Here is a 20,634-nt window from a genome sequence, read left to right on the forward strand (position 1 = left end):
AGTATCTATAGAATCTCCATCCCTATCAGTTACAATACAGTTAAACAGAGCATCTCCTGGTCCTGTCCATGTCTCTTTAAACTCCTCCTCAGAGTGAAAGCAGAGGGAAGTATTTACTTATAACAGGAGGAATATTTCCCTGAGTCTTAATTAATCCTCTGTCTTAGTGCACCCCAAAATCTTGTACAGGCCTATAGAGTAATTTACAGTAGAGCTGCTGTGAAGGAACAGGTTACAGGACATACAGCAGTGATCCCTTTTCAGACACAGATCAATTTTCTGTTTCTGTGTTCATTGCCACTGGATACTGGGACACTTTAAAATACTGACTTGAGCTACCAAATATCCTTTCCTATTTATTCATTAATGCTGTCCCTTCTCCTATGGCTTCCTACCTACATTTCTTTCTTTGTTGTGTTTCAGCTGCAAAACTCTCCCTGAGCAGAGGACTGGGCAGTGAATGGATGCTGACTAATCCACAGATCTTAGATAATTAGCTTAGAAATGACCCCTAACTTTTTTTTATGGTGGGTTTTGAATAATCTCTGTGCTGTGTTCTTGAGGGGACAGGCATCCAGCAGGGGCAGACAAAGATGCAGATCTGGTTTGATACCCAGGAACTAGGTACAAGGTGGTTTTGGGGTCCAGTCAAGACAGGAGGGCTTGCTGTGCTTAGTCCTGGGGCTGGCATGACAGGCTAACTTTGCATTAGTAGCATCAAATGATATAATCTTGGGCTTTGTCTCTCAATGTCCTTATTTTTCTGGAATACAGGAGTGTTTCATTAATATTTTTTTGCAGGATTACTTGAAAAATATTGCACAAAAGGAATTGATAATTCCTTACTTCAGCTGAAATTAAGGAATCCTTTGCCCCCACAGTGAAAGAAAAGGCTGCCAAAGAGAGGCTCTTGCCTACTCAAGAACAATCTTGTCAGCATTATTCTGTTTTTAAATTAGCTAGCTTTCTTGTCTTTGTTGCAGAGCTGCCAAGAGTTTTGCAACTCTGTTTGTGAATGTGGATGTCACTTCTGAGCCCCACGAGGTCTCTGCCCTCTGGTTTCTGTGGTACGTGAAGCAGTGCGGGGGCACAGCACGGATTTTCTCCACGACCAACGGGGGCCAGGTTGGTACTGTCAGCCATCACCTCCTGCAGCTCTTGGCAGGCCCTGGTTTAATTTCATGCTTTTGCTGGTTTGTTTTAGTCCAGAGACATCCATGACTTTTGAACAAGTAGCACACTGATAACTAATTTTATTAATTTACTCTTAATCTGGATCTTGCAAAACTAGCGTTGAAGATTGCTCCCTACTGATAGCATTGCCCCCAGGGATCAGAAGATTTATATCTGTCTTTCTTTTTGGATGAAGATTAAAGCATTTGCTTTGCTTATCCTCATTGAAAAGAGAAAAATTTACTTATGCTTATTTCTGTCACGAGGCTGAAGTCATCCTTAGCACTGCAGAAGCACTTAATGGAGCTGGCAATGTCAGCTGCAAGTTCACACTAAACATGTAGCCCAGAGCTGGGTTCCTAAGATGCAAATTTCCAAGGATTAACACCATTAAGATTTTAAGATCACTCTAAAGAAAATGAACACCCCTGCTTAAATACGGTATTGCTTTGAAATGTTTGCAATCTGGTACATTAGAGCTGCTTCTGCATTTGAAGAAAGTAAAGGCTCTGTTAATGGTCTTCTACTTGAGAAGTGCAAATTTTGCTAATTGTATTAGAAATGGATATATTTTTAGAAATGCTAATTATTTAATCATAAATAAAAATGCAAATACATTAACCATATTAAAATGCATAAATATGCATAGATAAGCAATTACTGTACTTAATTTAAGTTAAATATGTTTAATTAAATATTATTTGAATTCTGTACTGTTAGAGATGATTTGAGTTTAAGTTGGGTTGAATTACATAGTGCAGCAGACATTTTTGATGTGAGCTATGTGACTTCTTACACCTTGTTATTTATGAAGATCAGGTTTCCTGCTTCTGATACACAGAGCTCTGCAGGGATGAGTGAGCTCAGAGAAAGGTTTGAAGGTTTAAGCACTTTTCAGAAGTCTTGCTGATTCACACAGGCCTGTAGCATCTTTTTGGAGTCCACATTTGGAGAAGGGATTTTCTTACAAGGTTACTATTACTTTTAGTTTTGACTAGAGTTCAAATGGTGGTCAAATATGGGAAGGATTTGAGAAGCTGATGGAAAAAGAAAGTAGAATGGGTGCATTTCCAGAGACTGCAAAAATTCCAAGAGGTGTTTTGGTAGCAATGGAAGAAGGAGGTTTGTTTTGAATGCTGAGAGCAATGCTTGCCATGATCCACGCTCCACAAGCACTGCTGTGCTGAGCTATTGTGTCTGTGTTTCAGGAGAGGAAAAAATTCTGTGTTTCAGGAGAGGAAATTCTGTGTCTCAGGAGAGGAAATTCTGTGTTTCAGGAGAGGAAGTTTGTTGGGGGCTCTGGGCAGATCAGTGAGAAGATGATGGAGCGCCTGGGGGGGCGGGTGAGGCTGCGCAAGCCCGTGGTGCGCATCGACCAGTCCGGGGACGGTGTCATCGTGGAGACCCTGGACCATGAGCTGTATGAGGTAATGCCATGTCCGCTAAGAAGTCATTAGTGGTGGCTACAAAAGCTTTAGCTGTTCCTTTTTGACTTCTCCAAAGTACAAAAATGCAGCAGAGATTTAAGTGGCTGTGACAGAAAGTCACACGTTCTCATTGTCCTGAAGTAACAGCGGTGTAGGAGCTTTAAAGTGCTGCCTAAAAGCAAAGTGTGGGTTCAGACTTTCCTGGCATCTCTTTGTGTTCAGTTACCTTCTGAATTAGAGGGTGATTGTAAGGTGTAAAATGTAATTTAGGAACAAACTTTCAGTGAAAAACACTGCAAGCTTTGCTTCCAAGTTGTAACAGAGGAGTCCAGATGGAAGGGAGACTGGTGGACTCTTAGAGCACAGCACTTTCTTTTAAACACCAGGGGAAGGGCAGCTGCCCATCATTGGAACAGATGGCTGTTTATGTAATGCTTGCTTGTTATTTAATGAGCAGCATTTTGTGAGGGTTTAGTTTTTAGCTAAATGCCAAAATTGCTCCACAAGCTGTACTCTGTAGCCTCCCCAGATGTCCTCCAAGACCTTTAGGGCAGTGCACTTGGGCTGAAGTAGGGGAGTACTGTATTTGCTGGGAATGTCCTGATGAAGGCAGGAATGATGCATCTGACTCCATGTTCTCAGAAGGCTAATTTATTACTTTATAATACTATATTATATTAAATAATACTATGCTATACTAAAGAATACAGGCAGGATACTTACTAAATGCTCAAAAGATAATCATGAAAACTCGTGACTCTTTCCAGAGTCTCAACACAGCTTGGCCCTGATTGGCCAAAGAGTCAAAAGAACTCAGACCAGAATCCAATGAAACATTCACCTGTGGGTAAACAATCTCCAAACACATCCCACATGAGCAAAACAGAGGAGAAGCAAATGAGATAAGAATTGTTTTCCTTTTCTCTGAGGCTTCTCAGCTTCCTAGGAGAAAAATCCTAGGCGAATGGATTATTTCAGAAAATGCAAATGCTACAGGGGAGAATGGATTTGGCTTACGGATAATTTCTTTTCCAGGGCAAATATGTGATCAGTGCCATTCCCCCAGCTCTCTGTTTGAAGATTCATTTCAACCCACCTTTGCCCCCAATGAGGAACCAGCTCATCAACAGAATCCCCATGGGCTCAGTCATCAAGTGCATCGTGTACTACAAAGAAACTTTCTGGAGGAAGAAGGGTATTGCATTTTAATGGAAAGGAACAGTAGTGACAGAGAGAGGGAAGAGAGTACCTGGCAACAGGACACGCTGTTCAGAGCATGCTAAACCTTAGAACGAGACTTCATATTTTTCTATGCCTTTTTTGCCTTCCCCTGTGAGAGAAATGCGAGAGCTCCGTTGGGAGGAGAGGGAGGGTGAGGGAATGAGAAAAGGAGGTACTCATGAAGGGAGAATTCATGCCTCTTCCTTATTGCCTTTGTTGTTCTGTTGTCCTCCCCTTGAGTGGCACCTGGGTATGGGATGAGCTTCTCCCACGTGTGCAGGGTTGTGAAGGTACAAGTGATATGTGATGGAAGGGTCTGCAAAAATGCTGCTTTCTGGATGGACTGGTCAGCAGTAATTGAAGGTGTCTTCCCACAGACATCCCCAGCTGGGTTAGTCATCCTGGGCTCCTCTGACCTGCTGAATGCTTCCATCATGAGTCCTCTTTTGGAAGCCACTGAATCCAAGGCAAACTGCAATGCAGTAACGCCCGCTTCTCATTAATGGCTGTAATGAGCCCACATCTGTTTGCCTACAAATATCACCCACCCCTCCCCTTTCTAAATGAACCTGAGGGTTCTGCATCCTGACATGTGCTGGCTATTAGTCTTGGGATGGATCAGCAGGAGGTGACTGAGTATTTGACAACTTCTTGGAAGCTCCTGTGTTCTGATTCATGAATCGTGGCTGCTTTTCCGCCTTGTTCTTACCAGGGTATTGTGGTACCATGATCATTGAAGATGAGGAAGCTGCAATTGGTCTAACACTTGATGACACTAAGCCTGATGGCAGCTTTCCTGCCATAATAGGGTAAGGAACAAAGAGAGTGTCTTGTCTAGTTGTGTTTTTTATTTTGTCTTAGAGGCAGCAATTGAAGTAGAAAATCTGATACCTTTGAAAGAAAACACTTTAAAAATAATTAAAAGTTTAATTTCTCAGTGCGTCATAATTTTCTATGATTGTTTTACTTGAAATTTTTTCTCTATTATTTCATTGCTAATTAAAAAAATTAAATTCTACTTAACTTTCTACTTTTTTTCACTATAATCTTTTGCCTTGGTGTGTGGCAAAGTACAAACTTGGAGAAGAGGAAAGGAAAGAGAAGAAAAAGAGGATGATTGCAAAAATGTACTTCTAAGTACTTCAGTTCTTTAAATGAAAAGTTGTTTTCTAGAATTAAATTTTATTTTGTTCTGGTTATTTTAGCAACCAGAGAATAGGATCAGTCTTTAAAGTTCTATTAAAAAATAATAAAACTTTAAAAATAATAAAAAATTCCAGCTCAATCCCAGGTGTTGTGTCATTGCTATACGCCTGCACCCAAGGCTGTATAAAATTAAAGTAATTGGGAAACAGCTCATGCAAATATTCTAACATGAATTTCAGAGTGGTTCCTTCCTAAATGAGTCCTGCAAGCAGCAGGTAGAGCATTATGCAGAAAGGTGAAATGGATGTTTTTTATTAGAGACCCTAAAGCTATTACTGTGAATGACAGCATCTCATCCTAAGTTGCTGGCAGTTCAAATAATGCAGGGGATGTAACAGCATAATGGAGTAAATTGTTTGTGGTCTTCCAGCTTCATTCTTGCTCGGAAGTGCAGAAGACTGACAGGTCTCACCAAAGAAGAAAGGTAAGTACAAACCCTGGAGATCTGTGTGGAATTCGAGTCAAAATTTTGTTATTAGTGACCAGAGCAGGAAAAAAATGGCCTGATTTGAAGGAATTTATCTGCAAGCTTGTGCCAGTAGGCAGACATTAGAGAAGAAGATGCCTTACTTGGTTTGGATGAAGGACCCATGGAACTCTCACATAACTCTTGCCCTTTGGAAACTCTCTGGTCCTCGTTCTTATTTTCCTACGAGGCTTCTCTGTTTATGTGACTCTTTCTAAGGAACAGCTCTAAGGTTCACAATATGAAAGCAGTGTAGATATTCTGCTGGAAAGTGTCCAGGACCAGCCTCCTCCTCCCACTGCTGCTTCCCTGGCTTCCTGCAGGTGCCTTGAGCTCTTGGAAAGCTTGTCAGAAGGGAAAGGTTTGGCCTCTGTGTTCCATTTTATCTTTATTTTCCGTTCACCCTGGAGAGTCCTTTCAGTATCTGTAACTTAGTGCAACTTGAGCTTGTAGCTACTATGAGCAAGCTTCAGCATCACTAAGGGGTCAGAAAGCTGCCTCCATCTCTGGACACTCAGTTTGGGGAAAAAATGTCCTTCAGGCAAAGATGAAAGTCATTTTACTGTCTTCTTGAAACAAATCTCTGCATAGAGTAGTGCTCTTTGGTGTATTACTAAAATGGAATTTATAAAGTAATGATTTTTTATTTTCCATCACACTGACTCACTGTATCTGATCAAATGAAAGCTGCAAGTAGAAACTGTGGGTTATGAGGAGAGCCTTGGTTTGACAGGGAGAAAAACATTTGATTTTAAAATATGATAAAGGAGCAGTGTGCCCAAGTAAACATTTTTACAGTAATAGCTGGTCTAACTAAAGAAGATGCAGTCATGTCAGATAATCTGGCAGTCTGGGGATAATGGGTCTAAATGGAGCTGTTTATGTCCCAGCCTTTTCAAATGACAGCCTGGTACCACAGAGCCCTTTTACTTTTGGCAGGAATGGACAAGCACTGAGGCTTTGAGATAGAGGCCCAGCAGGTGCCAGATGATAAAAGTCATGTAGGTGTTCTGCCCAAAATTTTGAGCCATCCTGAGCACCAAATGGTGTCTTACACAGTGTATCAATAGCCTCAGTTCAACTGAGCATCTACAGTCCTTGAGAGCAGCTTCCCTTTCTGTGAAATTAGGGTCTGTCCTGGCTGTTTGCAAGGCTCCATCCTTTTCCCTGGCCATTAAAAGCACTGGCACAATTACCTGACTCTGCTGCTGCCAGCAGCCAGGTTTTATACAGGAGTTTTGAGCTCTTGTCTTTTGTGGAATAAACCTTGGACCAGGAGGGACTTTGCCTGGGTAAAGAATGGTTATGGAATGTGCTGGCTGTGCCCTGGAGCAGGGCTGCCTCTGGCTCCAGCAGTCTTGGCCACAGCCAGAAAAGACAGGAACAGCTCCTGTCCTCCCCAAGAGCACAACCCTCCTTCCAGTGGAATTTGGGGTGCAGGAGAAGGCAGAACAGGAGCCCAGAACTTCTCCCAGTGTACACTCAGGGTACAACCAGTTTGTATAATTTCGATGTGGTGTTGCAGGGAGGGATTTGTTCTGAGCACAGGCTTCTTGTGACACCCTGCAGAGGGTGAACCTTGCTGAGATGCTGTCCTCACCTACCAGCACAGCCTGGGCTCTCCCTTCATGGTGCTCTGAAATCCTTGGCAACGCAGAGTAGGATGTAGAGTCTGTGGCGTTACTTGGAAGCTGTGGGAGAGGATGGAAATCTTTTTACAGCTAAGCCAAAGTGAAGGAAGTCAATTTCACTGCTGCCTCCCAGCTGGTCTTCCCAGGTCAGGTGCCAGTGGTGAGATGGTGCCCTGCCTTTCAGAGCTGTGCAGTGAAGGCCATGGCATCCCACACAGCTGTGCACTAAGAGACCAGGAGAAGAGCTGTGTCTGCACTTCCTCCACACTGGGCACAGTGTGGCTCTCAACTGGAGCCTCCCTTGGTAGCTCCAGGCATAGCATTCCTCTTATTTAGTGCTTATAGCAATTTCAGAGCTGAGCCCAAAGCCAAGAAATGAGGATTTTACTCACTGCATATTACTCCACGTAGTACTATTATCTTCCATGCTAGCATTAACTAAAAGTCCATTAATAAGGATTTCTTTAAACTTCTCTAGGACAAAAAAATGCAGATCTTGCAGAGACACCAGCAAGATGCAAAGATTGATTTTTTTAGGGGTAATGTCCTCAGTGATTGATTTATGTTGGTGCAATTCAAACCTTTAGAAACTGTTGGTTTGGTTTTTGCTTTGTTTGCTCATTTGGGGTTACTTTTCCTGTCAAATAATACCCTATTACTGATGACTAATTCCTTCCAATGTCTACACTTCTTTAAGAGTCTGAAGATACCCTTGACCTGAAGCTTAATATTTTCCTTTGCACAGCTATCTTTAACTAACTGATCTGTGTTTGCAATGTACTCAGCACAGCTGTGAACTTGCACCTCTGTGCAAGAGCCCTGCAGTTGGCCACAAGTGACAATACCAACCTGCCACTGGTATGCCATTTCCAGGCTCCCTGGAGGGTCTGCAAGTCGTTGTAGAAGAAGGACAGGGCACAGGCAGGTCTAGAGGGGTCTTTCTCATCCCTGCCATGGTGCTGGGAGGAGCAGATGGGTCCCAAGGTGATAATTCATTTTCCTGTGGAGCCCTGAGGTGTTTCTGACCTGCCCTCAAAGGAGGAATTGGTGGCATTTGTGAGACACCAGCAGAGGCTTGGTTGGACCCTGCTGTGAAAATGGTTTCATTCTGTTCAGGCACTGAGTAGGTGCTGGTGGTCTGCAGGGCACAGTGCTCACCTCATTAGGGAGAAATTGGGAAATCACCCTTTTCCTTATGGCTGTTGCTGGATTTGTGTCGCTCCTGACTCTGGGGGAATGTTCATATTCAGGTCCTGGAGTTCTCTGAGCCTTCCTGTCCTGTCAGTGCTTCTGGAGGAGGCTGACCCTTGTCCTGTGCCCCAGGGCAGAAGGAAGGGGCTGTTTCCTTCCCCCTGCTGCTGCTGGGGGTGACATCAGCCCGCAGCAAAACCACCCCAGGGCCACAGCTGTTCCTGAACTCTAGCAACCTTCACTTTCTTGCTCAAGCTCCAACCTACATGTGAGGGCATCTTCAAGGCCCTTCAAGTCATCCTTCATCCTCTTTCCATGGCATTCTTTGAGTTCAGCTGCTCATGGGTATAGCTGGGCTCATGGGTTGCTTCTTGCAGCAATTATGTGTGGCTTCCTCACATGCTTTTATAGCTGAAAGAGGAGCCCCCCACAGTTTCAGAACTGGGACTCCTGTGTTTCTGTACCCAGCATGGCTTTTTGTGGAGCACTGGATTTTCTTCCAGAAGTAAATGTCTTTCCAGAGCTGTGTTTGCTTTCCATAATTGTTATTTCTTCCTGATCTTCTTGCTTTTGGGTGCAGCATGGCTAAGAGTAAGACCCAAGGGCTTGTGGGAACAAACTTAATTGCACTTGGGGTTTGCTACAGAATAAGTTATATTCAATGATTTTTAGACTCATAAACTTAAAACAGGAGGAAATTTTATATGAACAGAAATGAAGTACTGATTCCCTGAGAGCTGCAGTATATTGAGACCTGCATCTTTGTAGGAACAAACTGTAACTTAGACTATGTGCCATGACAAAAAAGTGCAATGCCTTACTACTTTTTTCCTGACAGGCTGGAGACCCTTTGGGTAATTTGAGGATTTGGGCTGCTGGAGTTATCTTAAGAGAACAGCTGGAAAAGCAGCACTTATGCAGCACAGGAGCTCGGGTTATTTCTAGTGATCCAGAGGCTGATGAACTGGGATAGATCCTAAAAAGCTGGAACCTCAAATTCAAGCAGATACAATACTTGTCCTCTTAGTAGCAGGCTATTTTAGAAGTGATTTGTTTTCTCTTTCCTCACACTGAAGTCTTGTGTTGCTTTTCTCCCTCAGGAAGACGAGGCTGTGTGAGCTCTATGCAAAGGTTCTGGGATCAGAGGAAGCTTTACATGTAAGCACAAAATCTCTGAAAAGGCACCTTTGGGAAAGGCACCTGCTCTGGGAGCATTTGCTGCCCTCACTGGGGGAGTGGAGAGAAGAGAGAAGATGGAGAGAAGATTATGGCAAGCCACACTTAGCAGTTTTAACAGTGTATATTTGTACCCACTGTACACATTACAAGTATTAAAACTGTATACACTGGAGGTTAATTTGGTTTCACATGCCTCAAAGAATTAAGTATGTGCACAAAGCATAGATTAACATTGACAGATTAAGAGGATTGTGCTCTACAATGGCCAGATTAACTAGTTTTTTAGACAGTGTATTCTTATTTTTAAAAACTCAGGGCTTATTGTGTTGAGTTCATGCTGCATTAAGAGACTTGTTAAACGTGCTCATCTTGTCAGATGTTGAAATGCAACAAATGATAAACTGTTCTTCTCTCTCCTCAGTTCTGTTATTAACTTCCTCGAGACTTTGTCCTTTCCCTGAGTGAATTAATCTCTGTTTTACAGCCTGTGCATTATGAAGAGAAGAACTGGTGTGAAGAGCAGTATTCTGGGGGCTGCTACACAGCCTACTTCCCACCAGGCATAATGACTCAGTATGGAAGGTACAGTGCCTATTTATAGGAGTGCTAAGATAAGACCAAGTTAATAAATATCCTCAGAAAGGGTCATAAATCCTCTGTCACTGTTCACTGCATACCTTGAAGATCACTGGGGGATGTTTGAAGCAGATGGGATAACCTTCCACTTGTCTCTGCTGGGCTTCATGATGGATGAGTACAGTATCATGAGGGGCTTTTATTCACTCCTGTTGTTTGGTGGGTTCAGCTGAGGAGGTTCTGGGAAGAGGGTTGGGAAGCTTCCATAGTCTGCTTACAAAAATGGCTTTGGGTATTTGAGATCAGTGTAGCCACTTCAAGCACTGCTTTAGCTGATGATTTAAAAATACTGACAGAGACTTAGTTCTTGCCAACATTCATGGTAATGAGTGATTTCTTTGACCATTCCTTTCTTTTTAGCAGTGAAAGCTTAATATAGTGATCAGTGTGTCAATGTATACAGTCCTCTCCCGATTTTGCATGAAAATAAGATTTACCAAGAAGAAAAAGACTTACTTCAGACTGGGGATTTGATTTAGATACACAGGTTTTAATCTGGTAGAAGAGCCGTACTGTTTAAGTTCTTATAATTTAGAAGTAACTTGGAGCAATAAATCAGTTATAACAAAGAGCTTATGGAGGCCTTAGGACTTGAGGTAATTAAAGTTATAATTATTGCAGATTCTGGCACAAATAGAGTTAAAACAATGCTTTTTGTTCATTTACTTATTGCTTCAAATATTATGGGGATATATTTCAGAATGCTGCGCTCTGCCAGTAATGCCTGGCATTGGTACTTATGCCATGGCTGGAACTGTGAGTTGTGTAAATCTCATCTCACAACAGTAGTCCTTTCCACCTATGAACAGTGTAAACATTTAAAAAATGTGAACACTGCTGTGTTCATTATAAGAAATTAAATGCAACCCAGACTTCTCCTCCAGCTCCACTCACCCAGTGCTATTATCTTCAAGTGCTTGCTGTCATTTAAAACATTTTTATTCCAGCATTAACCCAGCTATTTCAGTTCTTTCCTGATACAGCTGATGTGACTTTTTGCTTGTCCCCCTCCAGGATCATTCGGCAGCCCGTTGGCAGGATCTATTTTGCTGGCACTGAGACAGCCACTGAGTGGAGTGGATACATGGAAGGGGCTGTTCAGGCTGGAGAAAGAGCAGCCAGAGAGGTACAGATGCTCAGGGGACACTGTCAAATGTCCTGTGGAAAATTAAGGGTCTTGTGGTTGGAGGGGAAATGAGAACTGAGGGTTGACAGCTTCGTATGTTCTGAATCCTGATGCAAATCCCTGCAAAGGGGATTGACTTCAAAAAGGATGAAGGTTTTGCACTTAGATTTGGAGTGTTAGGAAGGGCTCTGGCTATTTTGTCAAACTCTCCCCTTGTTTAAATTCTTAAAGGATTAAATTCTTTCTTCTTTTACAGAAGTCCCAAACTCTCCCCCAGTCATTTTTCTCCCAAATCTGTTAATCGTCGTACTGAGGGATCCTGGCTGTTAGAGCATGGGAACAGCTCAGTCCTTCAGCTCTGCACACCAAGCCTCACTGTTTCCAACACAGTGATGTTCCACTGAGACAGCCTTAACAGAGTCACTAAACAAGGATTTAGATATTTTTCTTCTGAGAAAATGCCCGTTTCCTGAGTATTTTCCAGAACATTACAGTTTATGGAGCAGCAAAAGAAATTTAATCTTTGTTTTATGAGGTGAAGGGAACCTTGTGGCTAAAAACTAGTCAAGGAACACAAAATGTCCTGGAAGGAACATGAAGATTTAATCTAGCCCATGCCTCTGCCCCAAGAGACAGAGATCAATTTTCCATAAATTATCCCATTTGAGAAAGTTAAACCTGAGGTGCTCCTGAAAAGCTCCAGAGGTCTCATGACCTCTCTGATATAAGGACATTACAGCAGAACCTCCTCAGCAGAGGACAGATAGGTGCACTTGACTGGTAAAAATTCTGATGTTCTCCTTTTGTTATTTACTTATGAAAGGAAAATGTTGAAAATTCAGTGCTTCTCACTCTCCTGCATTGAAGAGTTCACATTGTGAACTACACTAAAAGCCCGTTGTAAAAGATCCTAAATCTTAAATCTACAAGTGCCTGGAATAGAGAAAACATAATCACCATCTCCATTTTATTTCACTGTAGAAGAAGCTAATCTTGCTATCTTCCCTGAATATAATTTCAAACAGTCTTTGCTATCCTGGTGATCTCTGCTATCTTTGATACTTTGAATGGGATCTTTCCCATTGCAAAGGTTTCAGTTTTAGTTTTGCTTTTCTCTCCCTGAAAGCAGCAGTCTGTCATCACTCCCAGGATGATGTTCCTCTTCCTACATCAGGATAAAATTTGCAAAACAAGCTGTTCCTTGTACCTGGTGTCTTCATGCCTCACTTTGCCATGAGTGTCTGCTTAGCTCTTAGTCATAATCACATTATCCTGTTCCCCTTGGATTGGCCAAATTCCAGTATCTTCCATGGACTAACTAAGCATAAAGAGATTTTTCTGTTTCTGTGTTCCACTAGGAGGAGTGGCTTATTAAATATCAGCCCTCTACAGAAATAAGTTGTAAGAGGTTGAGTTTTCTTTTAAGATTTGAATACACTGTGATTTATGTACTCAGTCCATTTTTAAACAACAATTGAAGCCAGGTTTTTTTTTCCTGTCTGGAAGAATCAGTGGTACTTATCGAGAATGTTATTTATTTTCAGATACTGTTTGCTATGAGGAAAATCCCAGACAGTGAAATCTGGAAGCCAGAACCTGAATCAGTTGTAAGTATTTATGTAGATAAAATGGATTGGGTTTTTTTCTGCTGCTTTGCTGATGAGATAAATTTTTTGTCTGTTTTTATGTAAGTTCACTGAATCACAGCCACAATACACTTCCCCTTATTCACCACAATTTCCCTTCCCTAAAAAAGGAAGAGGATACAAACCCATGTGACAAGCCTGTAAGGCAGGATTGGAAAGAGCTGCAGTTCTTAACCGGGCTGTGAATCCTTTCCATGTGTGTGTTCCTCCCTTTAACTGAGCAGAAAATCTGGATATACTTCTTCTTGATAAGATATTCCTGCTTCAAGCCAGTTCTGTTCCTGCTGCAAGAATCTCTTTGATTGACACCCCTCCTCACAGTGGAGATGCTGTGTGGATAATGGATGTTCTCCCCACAGGATGTGCCAGCTTTGCCCATCACTACAACCTTCTGGGAGAGGAACTTGCCATCTGTGCCAGGGCTGCTAAAGCTGATTGGATTTTCCACTTTCTTCACCTCTGTGGCTGCAGCTGGGTTATTTGCCTACAAAAAGGGACTTCTGGTTCGAAACTGAAAAAAGGTGCCAGCTCAATGTCTCACAATTGAGGGATTTTCTCTTTTCTTTTCAGAGGGATTGTCTCTTTCTTCCTTTTCCTCTTTTTTTTTTTTTTTTTTGTTCACGTACTTTTCTGTCTCCAGAATCTGAGGAAGAGGTGAAAACAGTAGAGAAAACAGGCAAGAGGGGAGGGATGTAGTAAAGGGATCCCTATTGAAAAAGAACCCCTAGAGTCCAGGCCTATTTCCACTTCTTGGTTGTTGAGTTTCTGGGGTACCAAGTGTTATCACCTTGAGCTTTTGATCTTGATCTCAGAACAGAAGTGACAAAATACCTCTCTGAAGCCTTTTCTGGTGAGATTTCTGGGTGGTTTTACTCCTCTGTCAAACCAGACCCTGAACCCCAAGTCTCTGTAGACTTTATTTGTACTGCACTGTACAACAAAATCTCTAGTTGTAAACAAAGGATTTCTGCCTTCCTGTGGGGTGGACTGAGAAAAGAAATCCAGAGCTTACAGAATAATCAGATAGTTCATGTAAATTACTGGCAAGAAACTGTTAGTGTTTTTATTTCTTACCCAAGAAGCACCTAAGTGACAAGGCAGGCTAAATTTATCCATCTTAACCATGCAACCATAGGATGCTGGCATTTCCAGGGGCATGTATGTCCTACAGTGAGCTAAAGGACAATAGTTCTGCTGTGTCTGGCAGTGTGGTTGAATTTCAAGCTCCCCAGATGTGTTCACAGCTGCCTGGCACAGCAGAGCTCCTGTCCAGTGGTGTCTGTCTGTCCCTGTAAGCACCTTGAGGCTGCTAGGGCACAACGGGCTTGAAAATGTAGTGTTGGCATTAAACAAACAAAACAGAAGAAAAACAAACAAAACAAAAAAAGACCCCAACTTATTTGCCCCCAAACTCTTGCTTCATGCTGAACACAGTTTTGCTGATTTAGAGTTTTGGTCTTTCCTAACAACCATATTGATGGGATTAGCAGTTCCACTTCTGCCTGCTGTGCTGTGTTGCACTGACTATGCACTTTTGATAACTAATAAGGGATCTAAATGATAGTGAGATCAAAGAGAACTGTGGACTGGAGAGTCTCATGTAAGTGCTTCTGCTCTCCACAGCTGGGTACTGTTCAAACAATGGGGAAAAAAATAAAAGAAGATAGAAAGAAGGCGGTATGCAGAGGGAGAAGTAAAAAAAAATTAAAATCCACCCACCAGTAAGCCTCAGTACCTACTTGTCAGCGTGTTGGTACCTTGTTCTAGATATTTCTGCTGTGTTACCTGGGCACAAGATGAAACAGGGAGACGCAGGTGTTGCTGAGAACAAGATCTGGAGATGTCTGGAATTTTTCAGGGCCTGTTTGCTGCACTTCTCCATTCAAGGAGCAGCAATTTATATGTGAAAAATATTGGATGGCAGTAAAGAGCCATGGAGGGAAGTATAATAATAACTTCAGCAATGGTGTGAGCAGACGGTGGAGGAGCTGGATCACCAGTCTCAGGCAGGCTTTTTGGGCTAGCATCTGATCTTACTTGTGTAGAGCATTACTTTGTTCTCCAAATAGTCCCATGGAGATGCACTGAACTGCTTGGAAAGCTGTAATGTTTGTGAGCAGCACCTCGCTTTCTGGCCCTTAGGTTTTGTTCTTTTTAACTCGATGTGCTGGTTAAACGTCATCTTGTAGCAGCAGCTTGGGTTTTATCACAAATGAAGAGCCTCATAACAGCCTTTTAAAATGCATGGGGGAACTTTTCAGGCATAAAGATCTTTAAGGCAGAGGAGGAGTGCAGCAGTGTGCATATGGCCTCTCTGGTTGTATCACATGGAGCTCTAATTTGCTGGGACATTTGCCTACTGCAGAGAGCTTCTATGTGGCTTTCTCTCCCTGTGATTTATTTACTACATGAATTAGGAACTGAAAGCTGAATGGGAAGTTCAGAGCTTTGGCAACTCACACAGTTCTCAGGCCAGAAATAAACATAGGAGCCTAAATTTGGGAAGGCATTTTTGAAGTCCTGGCCCCAATATTTGTAAGTGCTAGACAGTGAATACATAGTTTACATATAAAGAGCTGCTGCATTTGCAGATGATTTTTCTGCCAAAACTGTTTGGAATTCAGGTCCTGCTTCTGCCCTAGAAATACTCCACCTGCTCTAAAGGGGAGCAAATTCATGAAACTAATGAGGATAAATTGCTTTTATTCACATCCAAAATGTATTTCTCTCTTCTTTGCTCCTGAACCTGGCAGAAGTTTCTCCAGTTTAACAAGATCACGTTGTGTGCCACAGGGGGAGAAATTCCAATCAAAACCAGAAATTACGTAGTTAAAAATGAACTGAATCATAACTTAAGCTTTTCACGAGATTGGCCAATTAAAAAAAAAATTGAAAAGTTTCTATACTTATAAACCTTTTTTATTCTTAGTTTCAAAGTGAAAGAAAAATGGAAAAATAAGAAATCCCATAAAGCGTGTCTCATCTTAATCTGCCACAACTAAAGTAGGTGAGACAGGGATTTATTCAAAATAATTTATTAAAAATAAATTTGGATTCCCTGAGATTTCTAATCAAATCTGGTTGAAGCTGGGAGGTCTGAATTGTGACATCTGTACTAACACTCTAAAATCTCTGTCTTCTTCCTTGCAGACTGCCAAAGCTTTTGGAAAGCTCTCTCTGTCTTTACAGCCGTGTCTTGCTATGATTGTGCTGTGGACCTTCCCACCACTATGGGATTAAAAAAGGATTTGAGACTGTTTTCTCAACATTTCCACACAAAAGGAATATGTGGCACCTTGTGTACATGGCTGCCAGCGTGATGAGGGAATTAACAAATGGAGGTAGAGAATCAAGCTGCTTCCCTGTGGGTTGAGGGAACTGTTAGCACTGGCTTACATTTTTGAAATTAAAATTCATGCCAACCCTTTGAAGAGAAGAATGAAGTCTGTTGTAATGGATAACCAGTCGTGCTGTATTCTTAGTTTATTACCACATTTGATGAGACAACTGCTATCATGAAAGTTCCAAGAGTTTACCAGCTTTGTAAAATGTACTATAGGAACAACCATGGAAATAATTGTATTTGTCTCTTACAAACTGAACTGTGTTACCATGCATATTTTGTATTTGTAATGCTCATAAGAGTTTACAAAAAACAAAACAAAAAAAAAGAAATTTACTTTCTTCTACACTGTTCTGACAGCCACTGTACATTGCAAGGAATGATGGGTCATGGCATAAAAATCCCTGTTAACCAAAGTGCTTGAAATCTAATTGTACAGACTACTCAACAATAGCAAGGATGGGAGCAATCTGAGGCAGCCCCCTTGTCTTCCCTTTAGTTTGTGTGTTTTTTTCCCCAGTGCAGATCTTGATTCCAAACAGCACATCTGCTCTCAATACAGAGACATGAATCGTGTAACTAAGTTCCTCTCTGAGTATTGTCCATCACTGGAACCCATGGCCTGGACAAGAAATTATGGGGCCTAAAGAAATCTTTGTGTCCACAGTGGGACTGTTGTTTCACTGAAGTAGGCTTTACAGATGTGCAGAAATTTTAAGATTTTTTTCCCCACTTTTTTGAGACATGAAAAAGTAATATTTTTGAGGAAGAAGGAATTGTATGACCTCCAGAAATACTAGGGAGCCAAGATTAAATAACAGACCTGCCACTGCTCCTGGGCAGGAAGCAAACCCCCTCAAATCACAGGTGACAAACATTCCTGATAACAAACAAACCTAACCTATGCTCAAATGAACTAACATTCCCTCTCCCGTGTCCACCACCTTAAGATCACCCTGATCTTCCTTCTGTTGAAGAACAGAGTGTAAAAATGAGCCAGCCAAAGCAGCCTGGCTTTCCCAGTGTCTCTGCAGTGAATTCCTTTAGGCGTTGTCTTAGACTGCCGCTTGTGGCGTGTCTGCTGTGCTCCTGTGCAGCTCAGTGCTCAGTGGTGCCTGCCTCTGTGTTTTGGAAAATAAACTTAAAAAGAGTGACTTCACTTTGCAGGAATATATATGCTGTGTGTGTGATGAATTTGTGCCTTTTATAACTGTAGCATTTTCTAAAGTGCCTCTGTGGTGACTGTCTCCCTTGGTTTCCTTCTTCAGCTCTCTTTTAAATAGGCTCAGCAGATATTTTTATCTGACAGCTGTGAAATTTTTTTAACCTTAATTAGAATCAATAAATATTGTCATGTCACATGTGTTGTTTGAGGTTTTCTTTTGTGGGAGCCCCTTTTGACTTGGTTGTAGTGGTACTTACTGACACAGCATTTTGCATTTCACACTGAAACCTGTAACTTCAGCTTTTCTTAGTAAAGAAAACTCTGTAAAGAAAAGGAGAGTATAAAAGAAGAAAATACGAACCCAGCCAAGCAACCCCCCAAAACAGTGCAAAAAGCCCCCACTCAGCCCCTTAAATACACAGTTGAGAAAAAAATTTTCTGTGAGAAGCTTCTGGAAACTTCCCCCATGTCCAGCAGAGCCAATCCCTGACAGCTCCAGGACAGACCCACTGCTGGCCAGGGCTGGGCCAGTTAGAAAAGGTGGAAACACCTCTGGGATAGCAAATATAGGAAGGAAAACAGTTGTAGTGCAGATGTAATTGCAGCCAGAGAAGAGCAGGGTGAGAATGTGTGAGAGGAAGAGCCCTGCACACACCAAGGTCAGGACACAGGGAGGGGCAGGAGCTGCTCCAGGGGCTGGAGCTGGGATTGCCCTGCAGGCTGGTGAGACCCTGGTGGGGCAGCTGTGCCCTGCAGCCCAGGAGGGCACAGGGGGCAGGGATCACCTGCAGGAGGGCACAGGGGACAGGGATCACCTGCAGGAGGGCACAGGGGGCAGGGATCACCTGCAGGAGGGCACAGAGATCACCTGCAGGAGGGCACAGGGGGCAGGGATCACCTGCAGGAGGGCACAGGGGACAGGGATCACCTGCAGGAGGGCACAGGGGGCAGAGATCACCTGCAGGAGGGCACAGAGATCACCTGCAGGAGGGCACAGGGGGCAGGGATCACCTGCAGCCCAGGGAGGAGACCCAGAATGGGCATGGGGATGCTGAGAGGAGGCTGTGGCCCCATGGCAGGCCCATGAAGAGAGGAGCCCACCCTGGAGCAGTTTCCTGGCAGGACTTGTGACCCTGTGGGGGACCCACATTGGAGCAGGCTGTGCCTGAGGGACTGACCCCGTGGAAGAATAGCCCACAGTGAAGCAATTTGTGGAGAACTGCTGCCTGTGGGATGGACTCACATTGCAGAAGCTCATGGAGAGCTGTGTCCCATGGGAGGGATCCCACCCTGGAGCAGGGGAAGGACTCCTCTCCCTGAGCAGTGGCAGGAGCAATGTGGGATGAACTGCCCATAACCCCATTCCCCATCTCCCTGTGCCACTGGCGGGAGGAGGGAGAGCTGGGAAAGAGGGAGGGATGGGAGGAAGTTGTGTTTGCAATTAATTTTTACTTCTCATTATCCTGCTCTGATCTTGTTGCTAATAAATTCAATTACTACCCCCAAGCTCAGCCTGTTTTGCCCATGGTGGTATTTGATGAGTGATCTCTCCCTGTCCTATCTTGACTCATGAACCATTGTTTATATTTTCTCTTCTCTGCCCACCCGAGGAGGGGAGCGACAGAGTGACTTTGGTGGGTGTCTGGCATCCAGCCAGGGTCAAGCCACCACAGTGTTTTTGGTGCTGAAACCCAGGATTGTGATGATTTTGAGATAAAAATGGTAATTGGGAAAGTTTGGGCAAAGCATGGACCGAACATTGTTAGGGAGTAGAAAGTTCATGGTGAATTTTGCTGTAATTGTGGTGAAGGCACAAGGGGTGCTTTTTATGTGAATTGCCATTTTTTGTTCTGTGTTGTGATGATGTTATTTTGATTTTTGTGGGGGGAACTTTTGTGTTTGGTTGGTTTTGTTGATGGGAGTGCAGGTTTTGTGATGGATGCGGATTTTAATGATAATTCTTAAATATGTGATTCACAGAGGTGAGGGGTGGAAAGTGGAGTCATATTTGACCTACCTTTTTAACCCTTTGTTCAGACATATCCTGGAGCATCCCAGAGGACATAACTGAAATGGTATTATTATTAATTTAGTTATTTACAACACTTCAGTGTGCATTTCAAAGAGACTGTGTTAGCCAAGGGGTGCTTCATTATTTCAATCAGTCCAGTGTACAGAAAATTAATGTGGACAGATTAATACAGAAGAAATCAATTTTATTTAACATCTGTAGAAGATACAAATATGATTTCCCAAGAAACCAATTCGAAATCTCACTCATTGTTTAGAAGAGGATGGGATGTGAGTGCAAATTATTTGGCTAAATCATGCAAAACTTGGTGCTACAAGAGCTGAGGATAAATTTTTCTTCTTGTCTTGTGTAATTCTACCAATTGCTCATCTGGAGCAGATCCCAAAATGTTGGAGGGACTGATGAGTTTGGCCTTCTGGCTCAAGACAGGATGAATTCTCCCTGAGCCTGTGGCACTGGCTCAGAAAATCCAAAAATCCAAGAATGATGGCAGAACCAAAGTACAGTTTGGTATCTGCTGGAAAAAAAGACACATCTTTTCTCAGGTTGGTCCTGCTCTGTGGAGTGGGTGTGGAAGGAGGCTCCTCATCCTCATCTGCTGTTTGAACCCATGCAGGTACTGTAGGACCCCTACAGACATGTCCTTCCCTCTGTGTCCATGTAGGAGGGATGGATGGGATTTTGGAATTCAGTAATTGGATGGAATCGACTTGCATCTCACTTTTCCTGCAAAGAGCACATATTTACCCACCTGGAGGGCAACTCATGAGCTAGAACTCAGTGGCCTTGTGCCTCTCAGACGTTCAAGGGCACCTTGTTCAGCCTCCAGCTGCTGCCCCAAAAGGAGGCAGCTCTTCCAGAGGCCCAAGAGAAATGTCCTAAACCAGCCCTGCCCTGTGGCACTGATGATCTTTGGGTACCAAACTGGGCAGCTTCTACCTCCCACCAGCTGCTGATGGCAATTAGGAACTTCTGGGGGCATTTAGCTTTGGAGAAATGCACCAGGGATGATGTGGGCTCTGGGAATCCAACATGGTGCATGTTAATAGCTAGCTGCACATATAATGTGTTAATACATGGCTGTCCTTCACCCAGGCAGGATATAGATGAATTTACTTGTCACTGGAAACAGACCCATGATATTCCAGTCATAATATTAGCAGAGTTTGCTAGAAAAGCCTTCAGTTAGCAG

At 42.9% G+C, this 20,634-nt stretch overlaps 1 protein-coding gene across 1 annotated transcript in view; it reads left to right on the forward strand.

The window, feature by feature from the left end:
* The window catches only part of MAOB (monoamine oxidase B), a 52,604-nt gene extending 35,073 nt beyond the window's left edge, over positions 1–17,531 (forward strand). The window contains exons 6-16 of the mRNA XM_084226435.1: positions 984–1,125; positions 2,451–2,600; positions 3,636–3,795; positions 4,534–4,630; positions 5,398–5,451; positions 9,416–9,473; positions 9,979–10,076; positions 11,145–11,256; positions 12,801–12,863; positions 13,262–13,423; positions 16,053–17,531. Of these exons, the coding sequence (XP_084082561.1) occupies positions 984–1,125; positions 2,451–2,600; positions 3,636–3,795; positions 4,534–4,630; positions 5,398–5,451; positions 9,416–9,473; positions 9,979–10,076; positions 11,145–11,256; positions 12,801–12,863; positions 13,262–13,417 (1,090 nt within the window). The 3' untranslated portion in view covers positions 13,418–13,423; positions 16,053–17,531. The remainder of the gene's footprint in view (positions 1–983; positions 1,126–2,450; positions 2,601–3,635; positions 3,796–4,533; positions 4,631–5,397; positions 5,452–9,415; positions 9,474–9,978; positions 10,077–11,144; positions 11,257–12,800; positions 12,864–13,261; positions 13,424–16,052) is intronic.
* The last annotated feature ends 3,103 nt before the right edge of the window (positions 17,532–20,634 follow it).

The sequence above is a fragment of the Fringilla coelebs genome (assembly GCF_963513975.1).
Source record: "Fringilla coelebs genome assembly, chromosome: 2".
NCBI classification, from domain to species: Eukaryota; Metazoa; Chordata; class Aves; order Passeriformes; family Fringillidae; genus Fringilla; species Fringilla coelebs.